The sequence below is a fragment of the Adiantum capillus-veneris genome, chromosome 17 (genome assembly GCF_014529385.1).
Source record: "Adiantum capillus-veneris isolate H3 chromosome 17, ASM1452938v2, whole genome shotgun sequence".
In the NCBI taxonomy this organism is placed as follows: domain Eukaryota; kingdom Viridiplantae; phylum Streptophyta; class Polypodiopsida; order Polypodiales; family Pteridaceae; genus Adiantum; species Adiantum capillus-veneris.
Genome location: NC_140947.1, coordinates 27036122 through 27047348, shown reverse-complemented (window position 1 = coordinate 27047348; position 11227 = coordinate 27036122). Strand labels below are relative to the sequence as shown.

The window sequence follows — 11227 nt, the reverse complement described above, 5'->3', positions numbered from 1 at the left end:
CTCTCTTGATGGGAGAATCTATAATACAAAACCCTATTGAAGGGGGGACCGGCTCCACATAAATCCGGTCCTCAACTGTTGTCATGTTCTCCAATTCTCTCTCTCTTCATGAGCAACCAAAGACATGTAAGTGATCATAATGCAACTTCTTGCCATACCACATCTCTTCAAGTACCTTATAATCCAATGGTATGCTAAGAGACCTATTGATATATGCACTATTGTCAAAATGGCTTCTGTCCAAAATCCTTGTATAAGGTTTGTCATAGAAAGCATACCAAGAACACCTTCGTGTATAGTATGGTTCATCCATTTTGCAACTCCATTTTGAGTTAACGTATATGGTGTAGTAAACTGCCACTTAATTCCTCTCTTTGCACAAAAGTCAACCGCCTCTCTTGAGAGATGGATGTGGATCATGCAAAGAATATAGACAGCAAGAGGTCTGCATTTAGCTATGTCTTCATGTTTACTAAAGGAGCTATTTCTTGGAGTTCATGTCTTCAAAATTGCATTCCTCTTCCTCTATAGAGTCTGAGTATGTTGAAACAATAGATGCCAGCAAGGAAGCAATATGGTTGCCACATTTAGTGAGAGATTGGACATCAAAGGTCAGCCTCCAATGCTACATTATGCTCATCAGAGTGCCACTGCTTTGACAAAGAATCTTGTGTTTCATGCAAAAATGAAACACATTGATGTGAGGCATCACGCCATTCGTGATGTCTTGATAGACAAACAGATTGAAGTAGTCAATGTTCATAACAATGAAAACCCTGCAGATGTGCGTACAAAGAGATTAACATCAGAGCGCTTCGCACATTGCATTGACTTGGTGGGTGTAGGGTGAAGCCACTTACATGCTTCACACTTTATACATGTTATGTACACAATACTTGTTTTTGGCCACTTAGGGCTTTAAGTGGAAGGTTGTTGGGATAAAGGCCACTATGGCACTGAGTAGTTGGACATGGCCGACTGCCCATCCTCTTATTAACACCCATCGCTAACACATTGTTTTATACTCTATGGATGATAAAGAATAAGGAGCTCCACAACTTTTGTGTCTCTGCTCCATTGGATCTTTGTGTACACTTTTCTCTCTCTCTCTCTCTCTCTCTCATGCTCTTCATTCTCACACAATCGTTTCTTTCATGCATGTCTTCTTGAATATTAGTATGAACAAGGGCCATTTTTTGTTACCAAGTGGTCTTAAAAGAGAGAAATGAAATGTTATATTAATGTCTTCAAAAAGCCAAAATGACCCATGAGACCAAAAAGTTACAATTGGTGAATCTGATACCATGTCTGAGTACGGAAATTACAAAGGTACAAGGAACTAACACTAAAACACTAAGGAGAAAGGAATTGGGGGGGGGGGGGGGGGGGGGGGGGTTGGATGAAATCTCTCATCGATCATTGTCGGATCTCATCGACCTCCTCCATGGTGAGTACTTTGGTTGGGAGTCTTGCATGTCGAGCTAGAGTGATCTGTATCCTCTGTTGTAGCCTTCGGTAGTGGGAGACCCCCCGAGGTCGTGGGCGTCTGGATCTGCCAAGCTCAGTGGCTCGGTCAAGTAGTGTACCTCTAGTATGAGTAGGCTCTGAGATGTGCTGAATGATTGCTCCGTTGGCTTTCCTCTGGCTGGTGTAAAGAAATCTGGGATTCGTCTCTGAGACTGTCTTTCCTCGGATGTCCTCAGCAAGCTCTCCCTAAGTCTGCGCAGCTCTAGCAAGAACAATCTGAGACATCTCTGATCCTTGTATCTCATGACTCTAATAAAAGGTCCGAAACCTTCTCTGAACAGGCACAGTGGAAGCGGCCGCGTATCTCATAGTATGCCGAGCAGTGACATGTGTAGTGCAGCTCTGTCTCTGGCTCTAAGTTACATAGGTGACATATCCTAGCCCCTGCTGGCACCCCTCAAAATCAACCAGTCTCGATCTGGAGCTGATGTGAGGATGTGCGTATCTATCCAATAGCGCATCTTATTCCATGAGATAAGTGTGTATCCATGTATGCAGGCCTAGTCACAAAGCCGTCCTCTATGAGTTGGAGAAGATGCTCTCCGTAGAAGGTCATCTTCGTGCCCAACTCCTGTGTCGGCTGTATCCATGTGCTCTTGGTATCTAGCTGAATCAGATCTTGGCATATGAGTCTGGTGATCTCTGTCCGTGTGAGAGATGGGAGGGTGCATCCAAGGAGTATTGAAGCGGAGATAATCTATCCATGTTGAGACCATGTGACCGAAACCATGTTGTCATCTGTCCTTACCAACATGCTGTATCGCCTTGTAGAGCTAGTTGTCGAGATGACTCCAAGGCAAGCAGAGCTTATCTGTCCCTGGGAAGATCCCATAGACCGTGCATAAAGGATATTGATCTAGTCAATGCCTCCACCACGAGGGGGGGGGGGGGGGGGGGGGGGAGGGGGCTGGTTTGGCTTGGATAATCTCATGTGGTACTGAGGTCTTAGCCCGAATCATCCGAGCGGTCATAGAGACCAGAGGCCTCTCAATACATCTCCATCCATCTGTGTTGCCAGATCTCCCATGGTGGTCTACTGCGGGTCCCCAAACCTGAACTCCATAGAGCATAGCTAGAGTCACTAGAGTGTCAAAAAGCGAGAGCTTTGTTCGTGGTTCCTGAAACTGAACCTGTGAACACATCCTCTCCAGTCCTCCCAAAGCTGCATATGCTCTCGTCAGTCTAGTCTCTGATGCTCTCCTTAGTGAAAACACCGTCCCCACTGAAGACTACCCCAAGATAAGTATATGCATCTGTGTACTCCACGGTCTCCTGGCCATACGTAAATGTGGGTGCCGACCTCCTAACCCACTGTGGTGTGGTGAACACCATAACCTTGGTTTTCCCTAGATTGACAAACAATCCACTATCACGAGCAAATGTATGCAGAGCATCCAAATGACGTTGCATCCCCTCTGGAGAGTCAGAAATTAGCACAATATCATCCGCATATAGTAACAGCGGAATCCATGTCCCTGCTAGCTAAGCCCCATGTCTCCCTGACGCTCTACATAGTCCGAAAACTCATCCACATACATCCCAAAAAGAGTCGGGGATAGGGGGCATCCATGCTTTACTCCAATAGTGGAGTGGACCATGTTAGACATTCCCTCAGTGGTGCGTACCCGCCCCATTGCTGTCCTGCATAGAGCCAGAATACCCCATATAAGCTCTGTAGGCCCACCCATGTCCTATAGTCTGCGTATAAGTCTGGCTCTCGGCATTGTGTCAAAGACTTGAAAATAGGCACAATCGTAGACCTACTCCAAGTCTCCGGGAAGCCTTCATACATGGCTCGATTAAACGTCATAGCCAAGAGCTCTGCAAGCATATCTCTGGCATGGATGAAGTGCTCTGCTACCAGACCATCATGATCATGTGCTCTCCTAGTCTTCATCAGGTCAATGGCTTTCCTTACCCTCTCAACAGTAAAGAAAGAACATGTCTCCGGGCACGTCTCTAGTGGGTCCGACAGAGGTGGTTGCCCTAATGTTGTGTAGAGAGATGTGGCATATTCCCCCCATGTCTCAGTGGAGGTGACCGCTGGTGGTGGTGAATGCTCGTGGAATAGCCTCCATACTTCGCCTGAGTCTTGACTTATAAATAATTGATACAGATCCCGCTCTAGCTGAGATAGATAAGCCCTTTTCTTTCGTCGCACCAGGCGGTGAAAGATAATCCATGACTGTCTATGTGTGGTAATACCCATGAGCACTTCCCTCTGTAATTTGATCCTCGTCTCTCTACACTCCTCATCATACCAACTGTTATGGGGCATGCTCCCAGTTTGTCTCCGTGTGGGCTGGCTGTGGGGGTATGCCTCTGATGCTGCATCATGGAGCGTCTCTGTCAGTATATGAGTGAGTTCATCTAGTGGCCGTCCCGACTCCTGGGTGCATAGCTGCCTATATATCTCATCCATATTCACAGAATCCGTCTCCCTCATGAAGGTATACCGAGTGTGTGTGGGGCCTCCATCATTGGAGCTGTGCTGAGAGAGAGAGAGAGAGAGAGAGAGAGAGAGAGAGAGAGAGAGAGAGAGAGAGAGAGAGAGAGAGAGAGAGAGAGAGAGAGAGAGAGAGAGAGAGCTGAATTGAAAGGTCAAGGTGAAAGACAAGATAGCATGATCAACTGCTACTCCAACTGGCCTAGTGCCCACCATGAAATCCTGAAAGAATGGAATGAGACCTGGCTGGGCCATAACATAATCCACTGTGCTGGCACCATGTCGGTGTGGAAAGCAAGTAAAACCTCCAGCTGACGAAAATCTTTGTAGGCCATTCACAATGGCCAATCTATGTGCGGTTCCAATCTCTATCAACTATCTGACATATTCAGTGTATTCCTCATCTTGTGATAGTCTAGATAGACCCATTGTGTGACATCCAACTCCCTAAGCATCTCCTCGGAAGTATCATAAAATATTGTTTGGTGGTGGGCAGTCCTTGCATTGAAATCCCCTAGTATGATAATGTCACCATCCTTGGAAAACTCCCGTATGTCATTATCCAAAATAGCAAAGGGGGATTGTCCTCTAGGTGATGCATATACTGACGTACTAGGAGGAAAGTAACAAATAGCAATGTAGAGGTATCTGCACGTCTCTGCCTTGAGCCTCACCCACATGTACCTAGCATGTTCATCCTTGCGAGCTATATATATTAGTGGTTGCAACTACTCCTTGAATAGAACTGCCACTCCCCCTGAGCCCCATCCTCGATGCTCCGATCGGTCTCCTATCTGCAGGCTGTCTCCCATCTATATCCGCTCAGCTGTGGCATGGATTGCCCAGGTGCTTGATGCGTCTCAGAGTAGAAAATGATGTCTCTCCCCGTGAAGCTATCCTCAAAGGCCCCTACACCAAGACGGAGTGACCCATTACAATTCCAAGTTGTCATCTTTAGTGTGGTCCCATAGGTCTCGCACCGTCATGCGAGGCGTTGCTCCAATATCACCACCTTTCCATCCCTGTAAAAAGCAATCTTCCCCTTTCCCTTGCTGCTCTAATTTCCGGCATTACTTCTTGCATATGAGCAATGTGCCAGAGGGTGAGGTCATCTCCAAGAAAGATGCCAGTCTTCTTTAGAGTCGGTCTCTTCTTCAAGAAGTCCTTCTTCTCTTCCATGGAGGGGAAGCGGAGAATGAGTGCCCTTTCCTTTTCTCCATTGCTCCCACTTTTCTTAGTGCCCACTCTCCAAGCCCTCGTATGTGTCTGCTCATTGATCCCCACCAGAGTCATGAGTTCTTTCACCTCTTTATCCACATCATCTTGGTCTTTGAGGCCGCATATCCTTACGTGTAAGGCCCGCACACGTCTCCTTTGCTCCTCTTCTAGTGTCAAGTTGATGATGGTTGGTGTGGGGGTGGGGTTATTTCCTTGCCTTTTCCTTTCTTGACAATCTTGATCCATTTTTCGGCCTTTTCTGCTTTTTGTTGGGTCTTTGTGATGACATCTACCCACGAGGTCGTCATTTCTTTTTGTTGCTCCCCACCTTCTTTGATGGCCTGTACTTGTTCCTTAATCGTGTTAAGCTCTTCAATGACAATCTCTCCCTCTTCGAGGACATTCTGTGATCGCACCTCTGCAAGCTCTTTCTTGAGTAGTGCGATTTCTTCATCTTGGGCCTTCACGCGATCCTCGAGTGTATGTATCGTGCTTTCCTGTGCTGCCACACGTGCATCGAGTTCGTTAATAGTACCTAGGAGGTGGCGGTTGATCTTGGCGATGGACTCGCACAATTTTTCTTTGCATTTTTAGATGGCATCCTCCACCGGGTCATCCTTGCCATTCTGCTTTCTCATGATTGAAAGGCCGCAACAGGAGAGAGAGAGGGTACAGGAGTGAAAATGAGGGGTTTCTCTCTCTCTCTCTCTCTCTCTCTCTCTCTCTCTGCGAACAGAGACTCTCTCTCTCTACGCTATTCATCTGTTTCTCTCTCTACGCAATTGTCCCCCTCTACGCCAAGGAGTCGTCTTGAACGCAAGACCTGTTACGAGAGAGAGAGAGAGAGAGAGAGAGAGAGAGAGCGACGTGTGATGGGAGCAAGGAATTAATAACAATCTGGCCGCTTTCTGTAGTAATAAGAGAAGCCTCATTGCTTTTCTATGAAGGAGACTCCACCAGACGAAACGGGCCAGCGTGGTGGCGCCATGGCGGATACGGCAGCGCCAGCTCTGGTTCCTTCGCAACCCGATGCAGCCTCATCAGGTAATGGCTCTAGAGCATACCTTTACGCCCAATTCTATGAAGCAGGACTTTGATTCCATGGGTTGCGGTTTCATGTATTGCATTAGTCATTCATGTAAATCTATAAGCTGTGGGGAGTATAGAGCTGTTTGGTGTTTGAGGTGAATTGACATCAGCCGCTTGCTGTTTTCTGTATCAGACGAGGTGAAGCTTAGCCCTGAGTCAAAAGAGAAGCCAAGCATACCTGAAAAATGGCCATTCTCTGAACCGCAACCCATACGAGAAGATCAAGTCAGAAATGCTGTCAACTTCTTGTCTCATCCCAACGTACGAGGGACTCCCATGGTCCAACGGTTCTCGTTTCTTGAACGAAAGGGCTTGACCAGAGAAGAAATTGAGGAAGCATTTCGACAATGCCCAGTACGTTTCAAGCTTATCTTATGCATAAAAGCATCAAGAAATCAGTTTGTACTTCACTTGGGTACACTGGTTCTAATAGAAACACTCTAGTTGTGAATATGTTTTAGGCTGGATACTTGCCTTTTTCTGTTCAAAAGATTGTGCTTGCAGCTCACCACTTGTTCAAGAATGCAACACGAGCCTTACTTGATCCTGAAGCTTATCAAGTGCTTCAAGTTCAAAGCGTTTATCTCTTGTATTTTTTTTAATAAGGAGGCATGGAAGGGAGGCATGCTTCTTTTACAAAGCTTTGCAGCACAGTTATGATAAGTCATTATAAAGCCAATCGTTCAAGCTCTGAGTTATGTCGGACCTATGGGTTGTAATAGAATACTACACGTACCCATATAGTAAAGAGTAGAATGGAACTCTAGCATGCTTGCTCAGGCTTGTATTTGACACCTTGACTGTTATTGATTTGATTTCTTCCCTTGTTTTTTCAGGACCCTCCCACAAGTGAAGCCACAAAATCTCTTGCTCGAATTGAAGGTATTTGAGGCTATGCTAATTAGAGCCTGTGACAATTTAGCTGTGTTTTTTGAATTGGAATAGTACTTTTCATGCCTGTGACATAAGTGATCATCTATTTATGGGGTAACACGCATTGATTCTTGACACTATGGACACTTTTCCTTTTTCTGTTTACTAAACATTTTGAGCAATCACTTGCCAAAAAGGGTTATGTCACATGTGATCCAAAGAGGTTGCTTATTACAGGCAGGGTACCTGCACAGCCCTCACAAGCCCAATCGGGGGGTTATCATCAATCGCTTGTCTCAACACAGCCACAACCAGCTTATCAATATGCAAGTGGACCTCCGTCGTTAATTGTGCCAGCCCGCTCAGGCTCAAACTGGTCACAATTAATCTTGGGTGCAAGCCTTATCGCCGCTGCTGGTGTTGGGACTGGATACTTTTTTCAGGTTTTTGTCAGGACAATATTCTTTCAGTCTTCACGATTCTGCTGCAATTTGGTGGTAATTGAAATGTCTTTCCATGGACAGAAAGTCTTGGCTCCTAAAGTAAGAATGTGGCTTCGTGATATGATTTTGCAAGAGAAGAGGCCAATCGACTCTATTCAAGAGTTGCATGGAAAGGGTCCCAAATTAACGCCTTTGGAAGAAGCTGTAAATGCAGCGGCAGCAGCTGCTAATGCTGCTGCTGCTGCCGCCGCAGAGGTGGCCAATACTAGCCGCGAAGTTCTAAAGCTGCAAGCTGAAGGTAGACTGTGATGCATTCTATTGTTTTTTGGCCCATGAGACAACCAGTTCTAACGAGTGTTGACATGGCAGAATGGCAGCAGTTTAGAAGTTCGATAAAGAACCTAGACAGCAAGACGGAAGAGCTTAGGGGTACCCTAACATTACTGAGCAAGAATTTCCATGATGCTGAAGAGCGTGCAGGTTCTGCTGTTCCTGTTCATGCAGAGGAGGCAAGTTACTACAAAGGTATTCCTTTTTCTTCTTTGAAAGGAATTATCTTTGTATGGTGCTGAAAATCTGCGTGTAAAATGTTGCCCTGAGTTCCTTGATTATTTGAGTTTCTTCACAATTTCTACTTGTGACAGTAACCTGTTTTAAATAGCAGGGACTGCCAAGCCTTACCAGCGAACACAGTCACCTGCTGAGCAAATGCAGATAAAGCAAGGCACACAGGCTATTCAGGTATGTGCTTCTTTATGTTTATCAGGTGAAAAGTGTGTAATGTTATTGTCATTTGTTTCTCTTTAATGGAAGAGAGATTATTTGTTCTTCGCCTTTAACAAGCGAGAGGGGTATTGTGGGATTGCTTATATTAAAACGGGTTACAAAGGCCATCATTTTAAAAGTCAAATGTTTTATGGAGAATAAAAAGTCTTAAAACTGATCACCATGAGGCTTCTATGGAATAAAAGAATAAGGATCTGTTCATCTCGTGTATCGATACAGTAAGTTTAATATTGTTTATTTGCGATTATCACAACAAGAGGTTTTTATACAACTTGTTTTTCACTTAGCTAGCCATTTGAGTTTAACAGTCTATCTGCGTAAGAATTGCATTTGTGTACTACTAGTTTTCGGTTGTTCAGGTCCCTATTTTAATTGACCATAGTAAATGCATGGTTGATGGTTCGTGGTTTTGTTTATTTGGGGCCCTGAAGTCACTTGGAACTTCTGTAGATTTGTAATCTTAGTTAGGCATGCTTGTTGTCAGTGTTTTGAACTGATTCTTTAGAATTTAGTATAGTGGCATGCTTATGTTTGGGGATTGAGGGGGGGATGTGAGCTTGTCCTTGGAACTTTTATTTGTCAGAAACCTTTTTCTTGTGATATGTAATCAGTTCAGTGTTTTGAACTGATTCTTTAGAATTTAGTATAGTGGCATGCTTATGTTTGGGGATTTAGGGGAAAATGTGAGCTTGTCCTTGGAACTTCATCGGTCAGAAACATTTTTCTTGTGATATGTAATGTAGTAAGTACTTATCCTTGTGTGTTGATGAAAAGATCCAATTTATTAAGTGTAACTTATTTGTTACAGCAGTCAGTAAATGGTGTCGACAACATTCATTCGAATGGAACTTCCACAAATGTCAGTGGTTACTTATCACAGTCAGACGATGAGCCATGGTGGCGCCGCAAGAAGGTCGAAGTTGAAACATATACATCACCGAAGCAACATGTGGAAAGTACACTCCAAATATCTGAAGGGGAGGGAGACTTGGATCAAGAAATAGGAAGCACTGGTCGGAGGGCAGGCACGCAGAACAGAGGTGGACCTTTAGGACGACAAGGTTGGGTGCCCCCTCCAGTTCCTCAGACGGTGATGCCAGGTGCAGCTTCTGCAATTCGGTATCAAAAGCCTACCACAGCTGATGAGGCCAAGCGAGCATATCTCTCAGAGGAGAAAGAAGTGGACTTGCGCCAAGATTCATCCTCATCGATGCGATTACAAAATCCTGTCAAAATGGATGAGGCAGCCGTACCCAAAGTTGTTGCAGAGGATCCTGCTAATGCTGATGGGGCCAAGCCCAGAGTTGTTGTGGAAGAAAAGCCTTCTGCAAGTTGGTACCCAAAACCTGTAACACTTGATGGGGCCCAGCGAGCTTTCATTTTAGATGAGAAGGAATTCGGATCGCACCAGCCACAACCTTTACTTGAAACTGGGTCGTCAGATTTTTCATCCCCTTTGAGATTACAAAACCCAGTCAAAGTTGACGGGAAGCCCAAGATAGTTGCTGAGAATTCCGCTTTCGTTGATGAGACGAAGCGCAGTGTCCTTTCCGAAGAGAAGGAAATAACTACACAGACTTCATTCGATCTACCGAATATGTCAGCTGAGGCTACATTTGAGAGACCCAAGATGCCAGAAGTGGTTGAAATAACTGCTGAACAACCAAAGATGTCAGAAGTGGTGGAAATAACCAGCATTGACAAGGAGATTCCACCCTCATCAACTGAAGATTTTACCGGTGATGTTGCTTAAGGATCGCACATAGCTGTACTTCGAAGACTCCCTTATAGTGGTAGATTACCATCCCACTATTATGTATACAGTGGTAAATGTGGGGGACCCCCTCTCTCGAGCCTGTATGTTGCGGAGCTTTAGCCTTTTACTGCACAGGGTATTCTAATAGATATAATATCAAGATTTTGAGGTCTCTCTGTAGTCTGGGCCTACTCTCATCGTCAATTCTATGTGCTCTGCTTGTGTGACAAAAGTAAATGGCTGCAATAAGGTCCTGGTCGAGTGAGCAACTTGATTTCCCACTGGTCTTGTCATTTGTTAACGTGTGTGGCAGTGTGCCAAATTTGCAATTTGATTTTCTGTCAAAGATAAGGGTTCTGTATTACCCTTTTTAGATTTTGTTGCATTGTTTGCAACATTTCCGACTTTCGACAGGTCGTGAGCTTGTATCTGTTGCTATAGCTAACATGAGTACTCAATTTTTAAAGTAGCTTAGGTTTCCCTTGCCATCGGATGTGGTTGCTTCGGTTTTTCATTTGTCTGTGACTCTTGAATTGGGTCTTTCATGATTTTGTTGTTCACACACATCATCTAGAAGAGTTTTCTCTGATCAAACCTTGTTTACATCATTGTTTTGTGGTCTCTTACAATTTTCATTCGCCAATGCCCATTAAAGGCTAAAGAGGCTCATAAGGAAGGGACTATTGGATGTGTCGGTTTTGGCCCATGACACCAACTACTCTCGGTGAGAACCTCTTCTATGTGCCGTTTATGAGAACCAACTCCAATCCAATCAAATCCTATATGCCAGCTAGCCATGCGATAGTCATGTGTACTTGATGAGTTGTATGTGAGTTCAATTGAAGTGTACATCATGCCAAAGAGCCTCCTACCTTCGTGATCGACCCCTCTTTGTAGGGATGCATTTGGGAGGTGCATTGTATTACTTTTGACTTGTACTACGTAGTTGCACTAGCCCATTGAGCTCTACTTGAGAGCACTTCTTGTAACCACTTTCAACTACTGCATTTGTACTTTGTGTTTTGTTTTGTTCTCTCATAAATAATAATGTGCTCTTAATAATGAATGCTTCAGTGCACTATCCACCCT

At 44.8% G+C, this 11227-nt stretch overlaps 1 protein-coding gene across 2 annotated transcripts; it reads left to right on the top strand.

Moving 5' to 3' along the window:
• The first annotated feature begins 6075 nt into the window (after nucleotides 1-6075).
• On the top strand, nucleotides 6076-10310 carry LOC147436961 (uncharacterized). 2 transcript variants are annotated; one of them, XM_086486358.1, is made up of 8 exons: nucleotides 6076-6235; nucleotides 6414-6634; nucleotides 7117-7162; nucleotides 7391-7596; nucleotides 7678-7894; nucleotides 7966-8121; nucleotides 8261-8337; nucleotides 9194-10310. In XM_086486358.1, exons 1-8 carry the CDS (start codon nucleotides 6133-6135, stop codon nucleotides 10133-10135), a joined length of 1968 nt encoding a protein of 655 aa, XP_086342484.1. In that variant the 5' UTR covers nucleotides 6076-6132; the 3' UTR covers nucleotides 10136-10310. The 2 variants fall into 2 exon arrangements, with proteins under 2 accessions (XP_086342484.1, XP_086342483.1); XM_086486357.1 differs by having other exon boundaries at nucleotides 9191-10310.
• Nucleotides 10311-11227: the final 917 nt, after the last annotated feature.

Bases quoted from the DNA above. Each gene is read 5' to 3' on its own strand.
- LOC147436961 (XM_086486357.1), top strand. From the start codon at position 6,133: ATGAAGGAGACTCCACCAGACGAAACGGGCCAGCGTGGTGGCGCCATG. The intron at 6,635-7,116 runs GTACGTTTCAAG...TTGTTTTTTCAG, and splicing joins AAGCATTTCGACAATGCCCA to GACCCTCCCACAAGTGAAGC. The intron at 7,597-7,677 runs GTTTTTGTCAGG...TTCCATGGACAG, and splicing joins GGACTGGATACTTTTTTCAG to AAAGTCTTGGCTCCTAAAGT.